The sequence below is a fragment of the Bubalus kerabau genome, chromosome 3, assembly GCF_029407905.1.
Source record: "Bubalus kerabau isolate K-KA32 ecotype Philippines breed swamp buffalo chromosome 3, PCC_UOA_SB_1v2, whole genome shotgun sequence".
In the NCBI taxonomy this organism is placed as follows: Eukaryota; Metazoa; Chordata; class Mammalia; order Artiodactyla; family Bovidae; genus Bubalus; species Bubalus kerabau.
Genome location: NC_073626.1, coordinates 109,767,912 through 109,791,856, shown reverse-complemented (window position 1 = coordinate 109,791,856; position 23,945 = coordinate 109,767,912). Strand labels below are relative to the sequence as shown.

Genomic DNA, 23,945 nt, shown 5'->3' with positions numbered 1-23,945 from the left:
TTCTTCATTAAATATAGCAGGGCTAAGCTATTTCTTCTGCAGTGGTCACTATAGTTCTAATTTTTCATTAACTTAGGTGGGAGATTTTCAACACCTTGTATAGTAACATATCCTAGAATTAGCACCTCTAAAAATGTTCTTAACCTTGCATAAGTCAGTTTACAATCAATCTTAAAACTTGATTTTAAGGATCATTGTTTTATAAAGTTCTAGGCACTCTTTTGTACACTTTACTATGTGGTATTTTAAAAAATTGTTTTTCTCTTATTACTTTCTTTTTATGTTTAAAATGTATTAGCATTACAATGACTACATTATTTCTTCAAGCATACAAAGACTGAATAGCCCTTCTTATAAGATGTATGAAAACGTTCAACCATGATTGCTTTTAAAAAAGAGACTACAGTCCACTGATCTACAGCTCCTGGACTCACAGGTTAGTGTGTATCAAGATTAAACTGGGTCAATGGACCATGAACACTTGTACCATTACAGGTACAAAAGGGCTATTATCATCTTCAGGTCAAGATGCAAAAGGTAAAAATAAAGGATTGTGGCAAAAAGAGAGCTTGCTTATCTATAATCTTTAGGTCGTCTAAAACCAACAATGTTTTTATTAGTTTCATTTAGAAATGCTCCCAGATTAAGTTAAAATTTTATTTAGATGCCTTACTAATCTTCATAATGATATGTCTGCTCTCACTAACTGCAATTGTTACAGCAGAGTCCAGTTATTATAACACATGAAAACTAAATACCAGCAGTGCATCAGGAAGACACTGTGCATCTGAAGGAGCATAAAGGCAATGAAAGTTCGAGAACTGAAGTGAATGCCCGGTAAGATTCTGAACTCCTTGGTGCTTGTTACTCTCTAACAATAAGCTTGATGTTTACAGGAGATTCATGTACTGTTCCAAGTCACCTTAGCAATAAGTGTATTCCTTTAAAATGGATAGAAAGAGAAATGGCTCCTCCCTAAGATCCCTAATTTAGCATCTTGGAATAACTTGTCACCTGGGACACTGGGTCAAAACCTAGAATACTGCAGAAATGTGACATGGTAGCAAATATATCTTTTTTTTTTTTTTTTTTTTTGCAAATATATCTTAAAACATCAGAAGAAGGCCTGTGGATTCCATGTTAAGAAACCAAAGTAGTCAATTAAAAACATGTCTTTGTTGGCAGTTGTTAAAAAAAAAAAAAAGTCACAAAGACCTTGGTTCTTTTAGGAAGTTCGTGTGATGTAAACATGTGGCTAATGGTATATAACCTGCTTTTTTTCCTAGTTGGGCTCAGGGAGCAAAGTGGCTGGTTGCAAACATTTTCTTTCATTCACCATTGTCCAAGAATATAATAGTGGTGCCCATTAGCTGTATTTTACTGGCAAAGCTATTGCCAGTAATAGCTATTGTAAAAGCTAATAAATAACGGCTTTACAGCTGTTGCCCACTAGCTATAAAGATACATTAGCTGTATCTTTAAGGTGTATCTTGAATTCCTATAGATCAGATCAGATCAGTCGCTCAGTCGTGTCCGACTCTTTGTGACCCCATGAATCGCAGCACACCAGGCCTCCCTGTCCATCACCAACTCCCGGATTCACCCAGACTCACATCCATCGAGTCAGTGATGCCATCCAGCCATCTCATCCTCTGTCGTCCCCTTCTCCTCCTGCCCCCAATCCCTCCCAGCATCAGAGTCTTTTCCAATGAGTCAATTCTTCGCATGACGTGGCCAAAGTACTGGAGTTTCAGCTTTAGCATCATTCCTTCCAAAGAAATCCCAGGGCTGATCTCCTTCAGAATGGACTGGTTGGATCTCCTTACAGTCCAAGGGACTCTCAAGAGTCTTCTCCAACACCACAGTTCAAAAGCATCAATTCTTCGGCGCTCAGCCTTCTTCACAGTCCAACTCTCACATCTATCCATGACCACAGGAAAAACCATGGCCTTGACTAGACGGACCTTTGTTGGCAAAGTAATGTCTCTGCTTTTGAATATGCTATCTAGGTTGGTCATAACTTTCCTTCCAAGGAGTAAGCGTCTTTTAATTTCATGGCTGCAGTCACCATCTGTAGTGATTTTGGAGCCCATGAAAATAAAGTCTGACACTGTTTCCACTGTTTCCCCATCTATTTCCCATGAAGTGGTGAGACCGGATGCCATGATCTTCGTTTTCTGAATGTTGAGCTTTAAGCCAACTTTTTCACTCTCCACTTTCACGTTCATCAAGAGGCTTTTTAGTTCCTCTTCACTTTCTGCCATAAGGGTGGTGTCATCTGCATATCTGAGGTTATTGAATTCCTATAAGTTTCATGTAAACAGAAGGTCTACTCGTATTCATTACTTTACTTAACAAGTACTTATTGAGAACACTGATACGAAAGGGCAGAGAAAAATTTCATAGATTTGGAAGTAACTGCCATCAAAAAGCTTACAATTTAGTAGGAAAGGCAACAGTAATTATACAATTATACTATACAATTATACAAATTATACTATATTTCTCAAAAAATTATCCAGTGTCTTTATCTTCAAATAAAAATTTTCCAAAAGAATATAAATGTCTTTGGAGATCCTATAACTTTGATTCTCAGTCTCCTTACATATTTCATGAATAATTTGAAGAATAGGGAATAGTTACTTTTACTATGCTCTCCGTCTATGGGGTCGCACAGAGTTGGACATGACTGAAGCAACACAGTAGCAGCAGCAGCAGCAAGTTTATGAAAAGCCCAGCGTTTACAAGTGTCTATGAACTTTCTACCAAAATATACAATAAATTTGAAAGCATTTTATATTTGCATTATATTTTTAAAATTAATTGCTACATTTTAAATTTAAATTTACAACTAAGCTCTAAAGGTGTTTACATGAACCTCATATTTTATCCATGTCAATCTTTTATAAAGTAATTTTAAATAATAAAAATTCTATTATGATAAACCTATAAACTTTTTATTTATTCAGAGAGTTAAGTGAATTGGTACTGTCATTTGAACTTTGGTCATTCACACCAGAAACAATTTTCCAAGCATTATTTCTTCACCTGTTAAATAAAATTATTACCACTATAATTATCTTAATTAGCCTCACAAGTTTGTAGTAGCAATTAGCAAGGGAAGACATCAACTTTTCTCAGAAGCATTATCAGGTTTTCCCTCCCTGGAGGCTAGCTTTCTGTCCTAATTTTCAACTCTTAGAAACTGTTTTACTTCTGGAAATCCCCTTACATCATTGAAATAGTGCTTAATATTTTCATATAAATAGTATTTGTGGATTGTGTTTGTTTTGCATTTCTGTTTTCTTTTTCTTCTCTCAGGTTGGCTATTCCCCAAACAAACTGAGATAAATAAGTTTATTCTAAGCATTGTCAATTCAAAGCTATAGAAAATGAAGCTTCAATTCCCAGATCTAATGCTTTGTTTGATCAGGCTATTTTCAAAAATTTTATACACCTGTTTTATGTGTTTGTTTTCTTCTCTGTGTGTGCCCTTTGTATTTTGGGAAGCAGTCAGAGTTCTCCTAACATAATGGTACACTTACTAAAATTATCAATTTCTCCAAAATATTGCTTTCCCTTATACAGAAAGTTTCTCATGCAGATAAGCTGCAGTTACCAAATAGGTATGTCTAAGTTGTGAAAAATTCCACACCAGTAGCTATTACATTGAGGGTAAAAACCTCTGTTGATGGCAACCCCTGTGGGAAGTAAAATGTCAAAGTGGGCCATCTACTTGCACCCTCAGGAAGAGTCTGTTTGAGAAGGAAATTTCTCATAAAACACGCCTGATCTCTTTATAGTTAACTGTTATCACAGGAGTTAATGGGTGAAATGGGCAAAGCATAAACTGTATAAACTGGAGGACACACCTTTAGCCTAAAAGGTTTGCTACTGCTCTGTTGGCTATTGACAGATCTCCCTACATTTTCAAAAGAAGCCAGAAATCTAGAATTGGATTCCAAATCTTTCAAAATTTTAAATTTTGGCAACTAAGTCAAATAAATGCAAAACACCATGGAAGGTAAAACAAACAAAACAATGACAGTTGCCAGTTTGAAACTAGCAACCTTGCTCTACACAAGCTACCTTGCCCCTTTAATGTCTATATCTGAATTGAGGAAAAGGAGAACAAACAAAATTCCCAAGCTCTTGATTTCTGGGTTGCACATAAAACAGTGCACAAAGAACAGTGTGTGGACCGGGAAGCTGACTTAAACACAGGTTCCCTTTTCTTTTCTGCATCTCATTCAAATCCCTCCTGACTGATTCTCCTTTCTGACCTCCATCCTTCTTGGTCCTTCCTAAGCTGTGTATTACTTAAAAGTACAGAGCCAAAAAAATTTTCCTTTCTATCATCCTTTAGACTTGATGATAATTTTGGATATAAAATAAACAATCAACAGCAATAATAAAATATCCCAATATAGATGAGTTATACATTATATTTCACATTCTATCTCCTCAAAAACAATCTAATTAAGAGACATTATTGTTCCTGATGTTCAAAAGAGAATATGGAAATCTAAAGGAAGATAATACACTTGAGTAGGTTCCCCAGAGGATAAGTGACTGAGCAGTGCTGGACCCTTATTTTCTGGCCCCAAATCCACTGTCTCTCTTCTTGTCTTTCACAAAGGACTGAAGGGAAACTGAGGCAATAATCTGGATTATACTTTTGACTTTGTCTTCCAGAAAAATGCATTTTGTCTTAAATGTCCCTATAGCCAGCATCTCACCATTGGATTCCTTCAAGTTTAATCTAATTCTCTTTCAAACTATCTCCAGGTACATACAAATACGGATAAAGGGTGAGGTGGTTAACACTTGTGACTGTTTGGACTGAAGACTAGTCCTGTGGTTTGCAACCATTAGAGAAAATTACAGCATCTCTTTGGCAGGTCAAAAATGAATTCATTAAATTACTGCTTCAAAATAGAGTTACAATATATTACAAAAGGGCCTGATGACCATATTTAGGAAAAAAAGAAAAGTTCTCTCCTTTAAAAGTACCTGTGTAAGCAATTTTATATCAAATTCATGGTGATAATCTAAAATTGGTTGATATATACATGGGCTTCCCTGGTGGCTCAGATCGTAAAAGAATCTGTTTGCAATGCAGAAGACCAAGGTTTGATCCCTGGGTCAGAGAGATCCCCTAGAGAAGGAAATGGCAACCCACTCAAGTACTGTGGCCTGGAAAATCCCATATACAGAGGAACCTGGCTGGCTACAGTGCATAGGGTCACAAATAGTTCAGTGTGACTGAGTGACTGAGCACACGTGCATAATTGTAGATGTAAATATAAACATGCATCTATATATACAACCATCCACAAGTATATACACACACATATTTACATGCACAAAATAAGCACTTTGACTTCTAATTTATGAGAAAATAGAATCCAATATTAATTTTGAAAGTAATTATTTATGCCAAAGTGAATCTATGAAAGGCAAACTTCTTTACCCAAATCTTGGGTCCAAAGCGATGGCCCTGGGGTGTTCCATAGCTCCTGCAATGAGTGTAGTTCTTAAGGAACCATCTAGTTTGGCCACTTCAATTTGGTCCAGATTGCTGTCTATCCAGTATATATTGCCTGCTATCCAGTCAACAGTCAATCCTTCTGGGGTAGCCAGGCCATGTTCCACAACCACTTCAATAGCGCTGACACCTACAAAAAGAGAGAAACCAACACTTGCATCCATTCAAGTGACCCATTAAGCACTAAGGAAAAGGGGTCCTTCTCAGCAGTATGAAGTATTTAACATTATATTAACTTTGAGTGGTATAGTGTAAAAGTGTTACCTGACACAGAGAGACATTAAGATGGCCCCAAATTTAGAATTAATGATGTTTCCCAGCAGAGATTTTTAATCTCTTAAATCCTTTCGGTGACAGCATAACAGAATTTTTAAACAACTCTGAGGCTAATAACAATGTTTAGGTTGCAAAAAAGTTATGTCATTTTTTCTGATTTTTTAGGCAGAACAAGGAATTTTGGAAATGAAAATGACTTGCTGGTTAAAATCAGTGTGATGTAATTCAACCATTGATCTTCAGGGAAGAATAAAAAGTTCACCTGAGGCAATCTGCATCTAGCCAGTCAGCAGCTACTCTTTTAGAGCATGACTGGAAAGATCGATGTTATGGCATTTAGGCTTAAAAATAATCCTCAAATTATAACCCCCCCAACAGATTTCTGAGCCAATATAACATTTCTGAATTGTATTTTGACTTGTAGAATACAACATGTTTGAAAATAAAGGAAGAAGACTGTAGTGTGGTTTAAATAAAAATAAACAATTGGGTAATACCCAGAACTATTTTTATTTATGTCCTTCATTTCTTTTGGAATTAACACTTTATAATTTATGACATTGCCAGTGCTTTTGTTAGACATGTTAATAGTGCATTTTTTTAAACAGTTAACCATGTAAAATAATGGATCTAAACCCATCATTTGAAATTGAAATCGATACTTTGTAATCTAAGACACAGATTCACACATCATAATTACATTATATTTGAACACTACATTTTGCAAAATTGTAATGGTGATTTAAGGAGGAATTTAGATTTTGATAGAAATACCTGGCCTTTGGAATGTTATACAGATCTAAGATAATCAAGAGAATTATGACATATATTTATCTCAAGGTCTTGCCTAGGAAAACCTAGATTGGAAAAAGAGATGCCAAATTATGGGAAAACTTATTTAGCTCATATTAACAATCTTTGTAATAATCTATTATTTCTTTGAATGATGCTAGAAGATGAAAACCATAAAAAAAACAAAAGCTATTTTAACTCACAAAAATTATACAAGGTAATTAGAAGACAGTCGTTTTTCTCTTGTAAATAAATTTCACCATTGAATATGCACCAAAATGCTCACAATTTGAAAATGGTGTGAATAGTATAGGCCTCCACTCCACTCCAACATAGTCACACATACTTCACACCCCTGTATTTCCACAGATGAGGGAGAAGATAAGAAATGAAAGAGTAATCAAACCTCCTTCTGATTACAACATATTTTTTTCTGAAATTTTCAGTTAGAAATTAATCCCACCATGAAGTCAAAATTGTAATGGAGGTACCTCCACTTTCAGAAAGCTTGCCCCGGTATATTCTGTCTTCTACAACATCTGTCCAATAAAGTAAACTTTGATTGAAGTGGAAGTCAAGCGCTATTGTGTTTCTCAATCCAGGAACAAGTAGACTATAGTCTCTTTTATGAAGATCAATCCTTCTGATCTCATGGCGAATAGAAAAGATGATGAATGCTTCAAAAGGATCTGAAAATAGATTTATGTTAACAGGCATATGGAAATATTTATATGCTTTAGTAAATAATAAAGTACTTGGGGTCAAGATCTATTTATTTAAAAGCACAATTCATTATGAATTTTCTGTCATTAGAGGAGCTATTTCTTGTAATCCAAAATTTAAAAGAATCTTGAAAAACTTAGGTTTATTTGTATTTATTAAAATGATCTATAAATGTTTTTTATTCCTTGAATTTTTACACACCTGCTTCTGACTTTAAAATAGAAGAATTGCTGTAATTACGAGACAGAATATGAGATTTTCTGTTTTAGTGTAGTTTAAACTGACAATTCAAACTTTAGAAATATTGTCATAGAAATTGGTAAGTGAATAAAACTAGCTCTGTCACTTTTAGCTCATCACATGACTCTAGATTCATAAAGGAGAGAGAACCAACAAAAGACAATTTCTATGAAGATAATTACTGGGCTTATAATTAGGAAGATGGAGGCTTTCTAGAAAACCCAAGAAAATCATATATATATAACTTTTCCCTCACTAATTTTTTAATCCTGGACCAGACCTGGAAGAAAGAGAAGCTTTGAAAACAGATATGAAATTAAAGTTTTATATTTTTGTACATAAAAAAGAATGTTTTAATACTCAAAAGTTACTAAAATTACCATTTTGAAAAGTATCAAGTCCTCTACTGTTGGACATACTGATATGTGTTAGACATGAATTCTGCTTTATGAATATACATTTTGAGGGAGGGACCCAGGCTCAGTAAGATTTCTCCTGTTTCTATGTTACTGTCAACCTTTTATGCTTTTTTTTAGGGAACCTTTTTACTATCCCAAGTCTATACATGTTTGTGAATGTGAGCTATTATAATCACTCCTGGCCACAATGGTTGGCCTAAGAGGTGGATATAAGATCTAAGTCAGGAAGATGGGTTTTTAAACTTCCAGAGAAGTTTTCAAGTTGAGGAGAAAGAGTTTCTTTAGTATTGCCCGTTCATGTCCTTGTACTTTAAGTCTACTTGCAGTACTGTAGGAGAAGAGAAAAAACCCTCAGAAACGGAAACTGATGACCAGGAGAAAAGCCATATCCTAAGGACATTCAAACCCATAGTTCCAGTTTTCCCTAAGCCCACCTCCTTTCTTCAAATCCCCTGGGCAAACACACTTAACTCTATTGCACTTCATTTGAACTGGATTTTTGTCAACTGTAACCAGGTATATTGTTCTTATTATGTATGTGTTAGTTGCTCAGTCATGTCCAACTCTTTGTGAGCCCATGGACTGTAGCAAGCCAGGCTCCTCTGTCAAAGGGGTTTTCCAGACAAGAATATTTGAGTGGATTGCCATTTCCTTCTCCAGGGGATCTCCAAACCCTGGGATCGAACCTGGGTCTCCCACCCAGCAGGCAGATTCTTTATCATCTGAGTCACCTGGGAAGTCACTTTGGCTTCTTATTGATCTCATTTCCTCAGAGATGTCTTCCCTGATCAGTTACCTAATAAAATCACATCTTCATTATTCTATTTCACTATAGCCTGTTTATTCTCTTTAGAGTACAATTTAAAATCAGTATTTCCCTGTTTGCTATTGCCCTTACTCACTGGATTATAAACTCTCTTAAACAAGGATCTTGTCAGTCTCACTCATTATGCTGTCCCTAACATCTAGTATCAGGTAAGATATAATACACACCAGGTCTCAGACTAGAAGGTGAGGGCCACTCTTTATGTAGGAGAGTCACTGGTGATTTTTTTCACTGGAGATGAATCTACTTTAGGGAGCTCTGCACAGCACATTAAAAATATGTGTTTGGGTGATTAAATGCGGAGAGACATGAATTTCTCTTAAGAGACTATCTGACAGCGAGCATGGGAGAGAACAGCCACAATCAGCAGAACCTAATCTGCTGATCACAATCAGCCTACCTGACCTGACGCTGATCATACAGTATAAGCAAGACCAGCCAAGACCGTACGAACAGTCCAGAAGTCCTGAAAACTTGTGAGCAAAAGTTATGTATTTGATTATGATCACAGAAGTTTTATGGTTATTTATTGCACAGTATTGTGATGTTTATTGAAGAACATTACTATGATAATATCTAAATGATACAAGATAACAAAAGTGCAAAATAATTAGTTCCAGATAGGTCCCAATAGAACAAATACTTTTAAAATCTAGAATTTAGTATTTTTAAAATAAAAAAAAAATGGTTGTTTTGTATCAATAAACCTTGCTTAATAACCTGCTTTGGCTATGAAACAAGTGTTAGCCTAGAAACATTCTTTATCTCTTCAAGAATTAAATTTCCTTATCTGTAAAATGAGTTCACAATAATCACCTTTCAATATAACTTAAACTGCTGCTATCAGAATCCAATTAGATGAAGTATGGAAATTAGCTCAGTTGGCAAATAATCTGCCTGCAATGCAAGAGACCCTGGTTTGATTCCTGAGTCGAGAAGATCCACTGGAGAAGGCATAGGCTACCCGCTCCAGTATTCTTGGGCTTCCTTTGTGGCTCAGCTGGTAAAGAATCTGTCTGCAATGCAGGAGACCTAGGTTCAATCCCTGGGTTGGGAAGATCCCGTGAAGAAGGAAAAGGCTACCTACTCCAATATTCTGGCCTGGAGAATTCCATGGACTGCATAGTCCATGGGGTTGCAAAGAGTTGGACACGACTGAGCAGCTTTCACTTTACTTCACTTCATGCAAGTTTGCTTTATAAGCTGACAATCATCACAGAAAATACAAATGTAGACAAACTGTGATGTAGTCAAAAGTAATAAACTTGGAGTCAGAAACTGATGGTTTAAGACAGAGTTCTGTTGTTAACAAGCTGTATAAATATGAGAAATTTACTAAGACACACGGATCCTCAATAGTTTTTGAAAAAAAAAGTAAAGTATATAACATACTGAGTTATCAGGATAATTGAGGATTAAAAGTGTAAATATTTAATATCTTAATAAATATTTAATAATTACTAAGTTTTAGAGATCAAAGAAATAAGCAAAACAGATACTGAGTAAGAGAAAAGGCAGGGTGATAACACTTTAAAAACAGTCAGATATTTCCTAGCACATGCTGAAGCTACGGGCATTACAACTCTGAAGAGCCTTTCCTTCCTGTGGTTTATAGTCTTAGTTAAGCAGTAAATTATAGTGCAGCAACTGCTTGTGAGAGAAGTTTATATTGAATACTGTTAAAGGACATGCAGTTTTTAAATCACAGAATGGCTGCTTCAACAAAGTATCTACTTTTGTTTTTTATACATAAATACATGTGTGTAATCTAATCATAATCTAAAATCTAGCATCATGTTTAAAGGAGAATCTCTGAAAGCAATCCCACTAAAGTGAGGTAAAAGATCAGGATGTCCACCAATGTTTCATCTTTCTGAAAGTTTTAAATGATGTAGGCAAGTGAGAACATGTGTATATGTTCAGTAGCACAGACACGTCTGACTCTTTGCAACCCTATGTACTGTAGCTGGCCAGATTCCTCTGTCCATGGGATTTTCCCGGCAAGAATACTAGAGTGAGTTTCCATTTCCTCCTCCAAAGGGATCTTCCTGACCCAGGGATCAAACTGTCATCTCCTGCATCTCCTGAACTGCGGGTGGATTCTTTACTTCTGAGCCACCAGGAAGCCCCAGGCGAGAAAAAGAAGCAGCAAAAAGTGGAAAGGAGGTGCTAAAAATAAACTACTATTTACAAGTTAAAAAAAAAAAAAAGATACTTGGAAAATTTAGGATAATCAACTGACAAAACTACAACAGAAGAGAAAGAGAATTCAGTAATAAAGGTTTGGGACAAAATTTTTGAAAAAATCACTAGCCTTCCTAAAAATGATAGCAGCTAACCCAAATTACCCTGATAGATCAGTTGGTAGAATCCACCTGCAATGCAGGAGACCCTGGTTTGATCCGTGGGTCGAGAAGATCCCTTGGAGAAGGGATATGCTACCCAATCCAGTATTCTTGTTCTTCCCTTGCGGCTCAGCTGGTAAAGAATCCACTTGCAATGTGGGAGACCTGGGTTCAATCCCTGGGTTGGGAAGATCCCTTGGAGAAGGGGAAGGCTACCCACTCCAGTATTCTGGCCTGGAGAATTCCATGGACTGTGTAGTCCATGGATTTGAAAAGAGTCGGACATGACTGAGCGACTTTCACTTTCACTTTCAAGCCAAATTTTAAAAAAACAAAATGAAAAAACAAATGCACATTAGCAACAAAAAAAAGGGTAAAAAATAAAATACAAATGGGAATAAAAATATTAAGAAATATTTAGAGTACATAAAGACATTTAATGACTTTAAAACAGGAACAGTATATAGCTTTATCAGATAGAGACAAACAAATAAACAATTCCCCAAAGATTTGCATCTTCATGAATTAATTCATAAATTTACTATAATGTTGCTTATTCAACTTATATGCAAAGTACATCATGTGAAATGCTGGTCTGGATGACTCACAAGCTGGAATCAAGATTGTAGGAGAAATATCAATAATCAGATATGCAGATGATACCACCCTAGTGGCAGAAAGTGAAAAGGAACTAAAGAGCCTTTTGATGAAGGTGAAACAGGAGAGTGAAAAAGCTGACTTAACTCAACATTCAAAAAAATTAGATCAAGGCATTGGGCCCCATCACTTCATGGCAAATAGATGGGGAAATAATGGAAACAGTGACAGACTTTAATTTCTTGAGCTCCAAAATCACCACAGATGGTGACTGCAGCCATGAAATTAAAAGACACCTGCTCCTTTGAAGAAAAGCAATGACTAACCTAGACAGTGTATTAAAAAGCAGAAGCATCACTTTGTTAATAAAGGTTGTCATGCCATGTTTTTCCCAGTAGTCATGTATGGATGTGAGAGTTGGACAATTAAAAAAAGGCGGAGCACTGAAGAATTGATGTCTTCAAACTGTGGTGCTGGAGAAGACGCTTGAGAGTCTCTGGACAGCAAGGAGATTAAACCAAGTCAATCCTGAAGGAAATCAACCTTGAATATTCATTGGAAGTACTGATACTGAAGCTCCAATACTTTGACCACCTGATGTGAAGAGTCGACTCATTGGAAAAGACCCTGATGCTGGGCAAGATTGAGGGCTAGAGAAGAAGAGGGTGGCAGAGGATGAGATGGTTAGATAGCATCACTGACTCAATGGACACGAGTTTGAGCAAACACTGGGAGATAGTGAAGGATAGGGAAGCCTGGTGTGCTGCAGTCCATGGGGTCCCAAAGAGTTGGACATGATAGTGAAGGAATAACAACAAATGATGCAACAAATTTAAAAATTTCATTCTTTGAAATGATACTAGATAATTCTAAAGATTATTTTCAAAATTGGGCTTCAACAGGAAACTGCATCCTGTTAATTCAAGGTAAATATATAAAAATGAATAAGTCCAACAGGCATTAAAAAATATTATTATTTTAATATAAAATACTTTGGCAATGACCCATAACTGACGAAAAGGCATAGAAATATGATAGCTTTGGGGTCAATAATAGGGAAAATGGGGTCACAAAGAGTCTGACACTACTGAAAAACTGGAGTGAACTAGGAAAAAATTACATTGGAAAATTTTCTGACTTAAAAAATAATTCCCAAGTGACTTAACATATTTAAAATGATAAAAGTATAAAAAATAGAAGTAAATATAGAAGCATTATTTTTAGTATGCTAGAATGGGAAAAGTCTTTCTGAGCATAATGCAAATCACAGACGACCTAAAGAAGGATGTTTAATGTATATTGAAGAAATTGTAGGAGAAAAACAGTGAAAAAGTCAAGAGACAAATGGCAAACTAGGCAAAATATCTACATTATAATAAAGGCTAAATTTTTTAAAATATATGAGCTCCTACATATTGACAATAGAAAATATTCATATGAATAAGACATAAAGGACATTAAAAAGAAAATTCATAGAAGGAAAATATAAACAAGGTCAAAATATTAAAAAATATTCAATACTCTCATAAAATGATAAATGGATTTTAAAACTGAAAATTTTTGATTAGACACTGTACTGGTTAAAGTGTAGACAAAAGGCCATCTGATATACTGATAATGGAAGTATAAACCCTATACAGTGCTACTGGAAAATATTCATCAAAAGTTTAAGCATATTTTCACCCCTTGATAATTAAATCCATTTATAAAAATAGAATTATACATATAAACGTTTGTAGATGAGGACGGAAATCCTTTGCAATATCATTTATGGTAGCAAATGATTAGGCAACATAAATGTTCACCAATAGATGGCTGGATAAATAATATATGATCTAGTCACAAAGTATAATAGTATAAGGTCATATCAATGAATATGATTAATATGCATATGTTAATATGCAATAGTTTCTAATATTTTGTAAGTAGAAAATGGTAAGATGTGAATCAGATATGCATCAGATACTACCATTTGAGTTAAAAAATAAAAAAAAATTTTTATAGACCTATATGTAGGTAAACCACAGAATATATTATGAGAGATTAATGAAGTAATGTTGTTACTTCTGCCACAGGAAGGATGATGAGCTCAGAGTAGGAAGAAAACTATTTCTTATCTAATTCTGCACAGATTCAATTTTTGGCATTGGGGTTTATTTCCTATTAAAACTATTTTATGAATGAAAATTTTAACTAGTAATAGAAGGAATTGTTTTATCCAGCCAGCTTCTAAGAAATATTCATAAATGAAACAAGAATTGTTTGGGTATGACATATATGCTTTTCCCCTCAGGAGAACTCATATTTAAGATAGCATTTACTGCTCTTGGGCTTAGTAGCTCAGCTGGTAAAGAATCTATCTGCAATGCAGGAAACCCTGGTTTGATTCCTGGGTCAGGCAGATCCTCTGGAGAAGGGATAAGGTACCAACTCCAGTATTCTTCGGCTTCCCTGGTGGCTCAGACGGTAAAGAATTCACCTGCAATGTGGAAGATCTGGGTTTGATCCCTGAGTTGGGAATATCCCCTAGAGGAGGGCATGGCAACCTACTCTAGTATTCTTGCCTGGAGAATACCCATGGACAGAGGAGCCTGGCAGTCTACAGTCCATGGGGTCACAAAGAGTTGGACACAATTTAGCGACTAAGCACACACAAATAGGGAATTAAAAAAATAGAAATATTATGACATCAAATGTGTAGATTAAAAAGCATGAGCTATTAAAAATTAATGAGATAAGAATAATTCCAAAATGATGGAGTAAGGACTTCTAAAAGTCCTCTCCTCCATTAGAAACAATAAAAATACTAGCAAAATGGTCATTTTTTCCTAAACTCTAGAAATTAACCAAAGTCTAGTAATAACCAGTGTTATTAAGAAAAAAATGCTGAATATCAGTAAGAACAGCAAACTTTGTGGCATTTTAATAAGCACCAATCCCAATTACTCAGTGATTAAAAATAATGAAATGAATGCCATTTGCAGGAACTTGAATGGGCCTAGGGATTATCATACTAAGTGAAGTAAATAAGACAGAGAAAGACAATTATCATGTGATAATTGTCTACATGAGTTTGGGTAAACTCCAGGAGTTGGTGATGGACAGGGAGGCCTGGTGTGCTGCCGTTCATGGAGTTGCAAAGAGTTGGACACGACTGAGCCACCGAACTGAACCTGTACTGATAATCTACATGTAAAATATTAAAAAAAATATTCAAATAAAATTATTTATAAAGCAGAAACAGACTCATAGAGAATGAACTTATGGTTACCAGCAGGGAAGGGTGGCTGGGAGGGATAGATTGGGAGTTTGGGATTGATATGTACATCAGTTCAGTTCAGTTCAGTTGCATACTACTATATTTAAAATAGATAACCAAGGACGTCTTCCATTTTTATGTAATGTCCAGAATAGGCAAATCTACAAAGACAGAAAATAAACTAGTGGTTGCCAGAGTCACATGTAGGGGTTTATGGGGAGTGATTTCTAATGTCTGTGGGGTTTGTTGAGGGCGATTAAAATACTCTAAAATTAGACAGTGGTAATCCCAGGAACGGCGGAGCCTGGTGGGCTGCCGTCTATGGGGTCGCACAGAGTCGGACACGACTGAAGCGACTTAGCAGCAGCAGCAGCAGCAGCAACAGTTGTATTACTCTCTAAATACACTATAGAGCACTGAATTGTGTATCTCAATTTATCTGTCATAAGAAAAAAATATGGTAATAAGTGTAGAAATTTATAAAAAGTAAAGAACTGTACATATACTATTTTTAGTCACTGTTAACTAAAAATCATGTATTTTTACCTCATTTGATTACTCTGTATAACTAAACTCAACTCTGAAAATTTTTCTATCTACATAAGGAAAGACAATATAGCATTCTGAGAGTTTAATGCTTTTCTTCTTTGTATATTTACGCTAGTTGACTAGTATATTCAAACACACAAAAAATAACATTTCAACTCAATAATTCAGAAAATATAAAAAGAATTAACTCACAGGAACTAGGAAGAATATAATCAATAAAACTATAGAAATTGATAAAATAGAGAAAAACAGATGATCAAAAAATACTTGTTTGGATTTGTTGTTACTATTTCCTCTTTGAGAGAATAATGAAATCTGAAATAAATAACCCAGTATGCCATTTTACATACTACTGGGAAATTATAAATACTAGTTTTAAAAATTATAGGTCTCACAATGGTCTTTTCTTTAATGAAAACAAACAAAAACTCTATATAAAACATTTAACAATAAAACACAATTAATAAATTTTAGGTGATTCAGTTTTGATGTAGATATATAAAATTCTTTTGAGGCAAACTTGATTTGAAATGAGTATCAACAAATGGTGAAACAGTCATCATTTTTACAGTCTTCTAACAATTTTTTTTTCCAGTATACTAGCTCCTGTCTAGTAAGTGACTGAATTTAACAGCTCAGGCCAGTACATCACACTCTACAAAGAAGTGGCTTGGAATTTTTCTACTTTAGCATATTATGTGATTATATACACACCAAAAAAATAAGGTTACAGTTTATATTTTATAGTAATTAATTTCATGTTTATAAACATATTACATCAGAAGTAGCTTTTCAAAAATGTTCAAAATATTGTAATTTTCTATCTGTAATTCTCTTTTCTTGGATTTTCTTTTATTTCCCTTTCAGGTTTGCACAATAATTTTTACAAAATAGGATATGAAAGCAATAGATGACTTGTCTAAGGAAAAGAGTCCCTCTATAGTCCTCTTAGGCTAAATTGTGATTATAACTCTACAGCTAGCAATTCTATATGAATAGCTCCTAATTCTTTTCCATATATATAATATTAAACACAAAATGATATTATAGTTATAGTGTTTTCTCTCCTATTCAGAATTTTTACTGTCTTCTCTGCTCTCATATATAAGAATTTATTTGGATTTCTCTCTTCCCATATCAGATACATTTCTTTTACACAGTGGAGACTCACTAAGTAATAAATGGTTTTTCGTTTCTCTAGCTCAATATATATTACTGCTACCATTTTTCCATTAATTCAGCCCTAGCTATGCTAGGAAGGAATGATAGTCCAGCATTACTGAAGTATGATACATATGAAGGCAGAGGATAGAATCTATAGAATGAAGGGTAGAATAGACTTTTAAGTGGCAAGAATCTGCATTTGATGTCTGTTTGTATATATGAAAGAGAAAGTCAGAGACAAAGAGAGAGGGAGAGCATGAGCGCAGGGCTCCCCTGCGCTAGTGGTCTAGTGGTTGAGAATCTGCCTGCCAATGCAGGGGACATGGGTTTGATCCCTGCTCCAGGAAGATTCCACATGCAGCAGAACAACTAATCCTGTACATCACAACTACTGAGCCTGTGCTCTAGAGTCTGGGAGCCACAACTACTGAAGCCTGCACACCTTAGAACTTGTGCTCCACAACAAGATAAGCTACAGTAATGAGAAGCTCATGCATCACACCTAGAGAGTAGGCTCTGCTCTCTACAACTAGAGAAAGCCCATGCTCAGCAATGAAGACTGAGCACAGCCAAAAATAAAGAAATCTTAAAAAAAAAAAAAAAAAAAAAAAAAAACACAAAACTTGTGTAAACCATTAAAAACAAAATAGCTTGACCATAAATGCACTGGGGTAAGGGATTGTACGACATGGCCCAGGGCCTCTTGCTTGGTCTCATTTAATAAATATTTGTGATTACATAAGTAAATGAATGAATGATTATCAGAATCAATGAATAAATAGCTAGCCCAGAAGACACTGAGTATGGAGGTGATAAAAATAATTACTGAAAGAAGAAAAGAAATGGAGTAAAGAAAGAAGTGAATGAGAAAGGAGAACGATAAAGTGGAATTGGTTAACAAAGGTCAGTGTGAATGAAATTAATAGATGGATAACTGAATGGAGATGCTTGAAATGTCTAAAGTTCAAAACAGATGGCTAATTTCTCTGAATCAATAAGGGAAGGCAATAATCTTAACAGGATAATAACCAAAGTAAATGGAGAGATGCAAAAGACTAACAGGTATATAGAGAAATGCCCAAATTCATATATAAATAATAAGAAAAAATACCAACTAAAGCAATGAAAAATATCATTCTACTCTTAACTCCTATATATTGGGGAAAAATATTAGAATGTTTGATAATTTTGAGCTGGCAAGGATGTGGGAACTTTGGACATGTATTGTTGGTGTACATGGAGTCTGTTCAGTCACTCTGAAGAATAACTGTTTCTACTTATTCATAGTAAATATAAGTACATCCCATGCACTGGGTGTTTTAGTCTTGAAAATTTTCAAGCAGATTTATAAAACTATAGATAAATCTATGTCTATGGCAGTGGTATTTGTGTAAAGATTGGGGATGATTTGAGTGGACCTATGTGATAGAATGGATAAACAGAAACTGGTACTACATGTCACATGATTATACACAGTGGTTAGAACCAACATACCAATTGTACTCAGTATAAATGGTAAAAACATAGTAAAAATATATTGGTATTTTAAGTAATAAAGGACATTTTTATATTCAATTAGCATTTACTACACAATTTTCATATATTTCAAAAGAAGTATAAAATAATTTGATTTAATCTCTGCTTTGAAAAAAAAGTTTAGGTGTAAGTAATAGAAATAAGCTTATAAAACAGACTATTCAAAGACATTATGGGAATTTGAGGGCACATCGTAAATAGAGATGAACTGAATCTTCAGAACAGCTTGTAAAAGTTCCTGGAGTCATGAGTAATGAAGTTCAAAAGCTCTTCTCTAGCATCTCTTTACCACAGGCTCTGAGTAAATGAAGTAATCTTAAATCACTACAGATGGTGACTGCAGCCATGAAATTAAAAGACGCTTACTCCTTGGAAGGAAAGTTATGACCAACCTAGATAGCATATTCAAAAGCAGAGACATTGCTTTGCCAACAAAGGTTTGTCTAGTCAAGGCTTTGGTTTTTCCAGTGGTCATGTATGGATGTGAGAGTTGGACTGTGAAGAAGGCTGAGTGCCGAAGAATTGATGCTTTTGAACTGTGGTGTTGGAGAAGACTCTTGAGAGTCCTGTGGACTGCAAGGAGATCCAACCAGTCCATTCTGAAGGAGATCAGCCCTGGGATTTCTTTGGAAGGAATGATGCTAAAGCTGAAACTCCAGTACTTTGGCCACCTCATGCAAAGAGTCGACTCATTGGAAAAGACTCTGATGCTGGGAGGGGTTGGGGGCAGAAGGAGAAGGGGACGACAGAGGATGAGATGGCTGGATGGCATCACTGACTCGATGGGCATGAGTCTGAGTGAACTCCAGGAGTTGGTGATGGACAGGGAGGCCTGGAGTGCTGCGATTCATGGGGTCGCAAAGAGTTGGACACGACTGAGCGACTGATCTGATCTGATCTGGTCTTAGTTTCAATAGGTACACATATTTTATTACGTATCTACAAATAAATTACCTACAACATTTTAGATACTTGATAAATGGAAGCTATGAACAATGTTATAATTAACTTCCAGAAATGATTCATATGGATTTGTGGATTAACATAGGTACACTACTATATATAATATAAAATAGACAAACAATAAGGGCCTACTGTATAGCACAGAGAACTATACTCAATATTTTCTAATAACTTACAAGGGAAAATAATATGAAAAATAATATAGATAAAATTTAACCACTTTTTTGTTCACCTGAAACTAATACATTGTAAATCAACTATACTTCCATAGAAAAATAAATAAAAATTAAAAAAAAAAGACCAGAAGGAAAGAAAGAAAGAAATGATTTACAGAGGAGAGAGATGTGAATAGAGTATTGGATTCAATAGAGTATAAGATTTTCAGAGAGAATGCAGAAGATATTATCATACTTGACAGTCACAGGTGACAATCAGCAGTGTACCTCCTTAAAAAACTGTAAATAGAACAACCTTATGATCCAGCAATCCCACTGCTGGGCATACACACTGAGGAAACCAGAAGGGAAAGAGACACGTGTACCCCAATGTTCATCGCAGCACTGTTTATAATAGCCAGGACATGGAAGCAACCTAGATGTCCATCAGCAGATGAATGGATAAGAAAGCAGTGGTACATATACACAATGGAGTATTACTCAGCCATTAAGAAGAATACATTTGAATCAGTTCTAATGAGGTAGATGAAACTGGAGCCTATTATACAGAGTGAAGTAAGCCAGAAAGAAAAACACCAATACAGTATACTAACGCATATATATGGAATTTAGAAAGATGGTAAAAATAACCCTGTGTACGAGACAGCAAAAGACACACTGATGTATGGAACAGTCTTATGGACTCTGTGGGAGAGGGAGAGGGTGGGAAGATTTGGGAGAATGGCATTAAAACATGTAAAATATCATGTATGAAACGAGTTCCCAGTCCAGGTTCGATGCACGGTACTGGATGCTTGGGGCTAGTGCACTGGGATGACCCAGAGGGATGGTATGGGGAGGGAGGAGGGTGGAGGGTTCAGGATGGGGAACACATGTATACCTGTGGCAGATTCATTTTGATATTTGGCAAAACTAATACAATTATGTAAAGTTTAAAAATAAAATAAAATTAAAAAAATAAATAAATAAAATCACAGATGTAGACTGACAGGCATAAATCTCACTTTATTTAGATAAAGGAATGAATGGCCAGATTATAAATGTCCTCCCTGCACAACCCCACCCCCCCCCAACCCTGCCATCAAATTCATTCTCCTGATCTCTTCACCTTTAATTTCCATAGTTCTCCAAGATAGACCATCGAGTTATAAACATCATTTTATTCTTTACTATGTTCTTATTCACACTAAGTTCTTTCCATTAACTCTCATCTTCCAGATTAGATTACCCTCTCCCTTTACAATAAAAACGCCATATTTCTTCAACTTTTTATTTTACTTCTCACAAGTTGTAGAACAGTTCAGTTCGGTCGTGTCTGACTCTCTGCAACCCTATGGATGGCAGCACTCCAGGCCTCCCTGTCCATCACCAACTACTGGAGTTTAAAACAGGAGGATGATAAAAATTAGGCAAGAGTGAGTATTGCCATCATCAAGACAATATGTGTAACTCCATGCTGCAGTACAGATACTTTTTTTCTAGAATTAAAGTTTGGGTGCAAAAAAATATTTGGATGCAAATAAATATGTGGGTGCAAAAAAAAAAAAACAAAACAAAAAACCCAAGTTATAAATGGAGCTCCAAATCAACTATAACTCAATAAAAATACAAAATAAATGGAACTCTGAAAAAAATTCAATAAATGGAGCTCCTAATCAACTATAACTCAATAAAACATATAAAATAAAATGTACCTTCAAAAATAACTGTAGAAAGTTTGTGATGGACACAGTGTACTAATAGGTGGTTACTATGTTTATACATTTTTATTTATATCCAAGATCTCTTTTTTTAAAAAAAAATATATAAATTTTAAAATAGAATTTTAAAACTATTTTAGAAAATGTGATTAAAAACAAAGAAACATATTGGTGGGTAAATCTAACCTAATCATGCCGAGAGAAAATAAAAGAGTGATGCTACTATGTTCTTTCTGATGTTATTAGAAACGTGCTGATAATTTGTAAGTAGCCTACCTGCCAAATGGCAAAGAAACCAGAGATAGAAAAGAAATGCAGTTAGTAGTATTCTGGGTTATTATAAGTAAAAATAAAATACTTAGGAAAAAAGTGATTAACAAATTATGTACTGAAGAGGGAATGTATAAGGAGCTGACAAAATAAAGTATTCAAATGCCTAAGAGAAGTGAGGTTTACAGGCATATTAAATAAAAAATAACAATCATAAATAAGTCTTTTGAAAATCATATTGTAGTTAACTAATAAAATGTTAAAAGTGAACCTAGGAAAAAATAGAGTAATGAACTCAACAATTCAGCCAAGGACAGAGTGCAAAATTTTAGGAAGGAATTATTAGAAAAGAAAGGAGAAAATCATGAGACAACTACAGAGGAAAATTCAAGAGGAAAATAAATGAGTGAGTCATGTTTCTAATTTGAGCCATAAAGAGTATTATTATTTTATTCTTAAAATGTCAAGAAGATTAATCACAGATATTGCATTCAATAAAGAGAACACATTTTAAAAAGAAGCACTCAGCTTAGGAATGATGGAAAAAAGGAACAAAAGAGAGCAAGAAAAAAGAAATTTTACTTTTAAAGCCCAAAGTTAATAGTCAATTCATTTTATTGAACTATGAATTTGCTGTAGGTTTTTCAAAAAGAATTGATGTGAAAAAAAGAATCAATTTTTTTATATGAAAATTGGTTTAAATAAAAAATAAATTTTAATGCCTAACAAAACCTTTATTATCTGCAACAATATAAATGATGACAATGGTATGTAGTATACTGTATATTAGGAAAGTGCTAAATTATTAGCAGGAAAAAATTTCCATACTAATTTTATTTATTTTATTTTTATTTTTAAATTAATTTATTTATTTTAATTGGAGGCTAATTACTTTACAATATTGCAATAGTTTTTGCCAAACATCAACATGAATCAGCCATGGGCACACATGTGTTCCCCATCCAGTACCCCCCTCCCGCTTCCCTCCCCATCCCATCCCCCAGGGTCATCCCAGCCCACCAGCTCTGAGCACCCTGTCTCATGCATTGAACCTGGACTGGCGATCCGCTTCACATATGATAATATACACGTTTTAATGCTACCCTCTCAAATTATCCCACAGATCATTTAGATGATCTCAAATCATCTAAATTCCATATATATGTGTTAGTATATTGTATTGGTGTTTTTCTTTGTGACTTACTTCACTCTGTATCCCATCAGAGTCCTCCCACAGAGAAGGCAGGAGAAGGACTTCCCCACAGAGTCCAAAAGACTGTTCTTTACATCAGTGTCTCTTTTGCTATCTCATATACAGAGTTATTGTTACCATCTTTCTAAATTCCATATATATGTGTTAGTATATTGTATTGGTGTTTTTCTTTGTGACTTACTTCACTCTGTATAATAGGCTCCAGTTTCATCCACCTCATTAGAACTGATTCAAATGCATTCTTTCTAATGGCTGAGTAATACTCCATTGTGAATATGTACCACAGCTTTCTTATCCATTCGTCTGATGATGGACATCTAGGTTGCTTCCATGTGCTGGCTATTATAAACAGTGCTGCAATGAACATTGGGGTACACGTGTCTCTTTCAATTCTGGTTTCCTCGGTTGTATGCCCAGAAGTGGGATTGCTGGGTCAAATGGCAGTTCTATTTCCAGTTTTTTAAGGAATCTCCACACTGTTCTCCATAGTGTCTGTACTAGTTTGCATTCCCACCCACAGTGTAAGAAAGTTCCTTTTTCTCCTCACCTTCTCCAGCTTTTATTGTTTGTAGACTTTTGGATAGCAGCCATTCTGACTGGCATGAGATGGTACCTCATTGTGGTTTTGATTTGCCTTCCTCTGATAATGAGTGATATTGAGCATCTTTTCATGTGTTTGTTAGCCATCTGATGTCTTCTGTGGAGAAATGTCTCTTTAGTTCTTTGGCCTATTTTGATTGGGTCACTTATTTTTCTGGAATTGAGCTGCAGGAGCTGCTTGTATATTTTTGAGATTAATTCTTTGTCAGTTGCTTTGTTTTCTATCCTTTTCTCCCATTCTGAAGGCTGTTTTTTCACCTTTCTTATAATTTCCTTCATTTCTCAAAAGCTTTTAAGTTTAATTAGGTTCCATTTGTTTATTTTTGCTTTTATTTCCATTACTCTGGGAGGTGGTCATAGAGGATGCTGCTGTGATGTATGTCAGAGACTGTTTTGCCTATGTTTTCCTCTAGGAGTTTTATACTTTCTGGTCTTATGTTTAGATGTTTAATCCATTTTGAGTTTATTTTTGTGTATGGTGTTAGAAAGTATTCTAGTTTCATTCTTTTACAATTGGTTGACCAGTTTCCCAACACCACTTGTTAAAGAGATTGTCTTTTCTCCACTGTGTATTCTTGCCTCCTTTGTCAAAGATAAGGTGTCCATAGGTGCGTGGATTTATCTCTGGGCTTTCTATTTTGTTCCACTGATCTATATTTTTGTCTTTGTGCTAGTACCATACTGTCTTGATGACTGTAGCTTTGTAGTATAGTCTGAAGTCAGGCAGGTTGATTCCTCCAGTTACATTC

General features: G+C 35.1%; 1 protein-coding gene across 1 annotated transcript in view; it reads right to left on the bottom strand.

Annotated features, from left to right (window-relative positions):
- The window catches only part of LRP1B (LDL receptor related protein 1B), a 1,835,261-nt gene that overhangs the window by 758,356 nt on the left and 1,052,960 nt on the right, over positions 1-23,945 (bottom strand). The window contains exons 24-25 of the mRNA XM_055574440.1: positions 7,108-7,305; positions 5,474-5,678 (exon numbers count right to left, since the gene is read on the bottom strand). Of these exons, the coding sequence (XP_055430415.1) occupies positions 5,474-5,678; positions 7,108-7,305 (403 nt within the window). The remainder of the gene's footprint in view (positions 1-5,473; positions 5,679-7,107; positions 7,306-23,945) is intronic.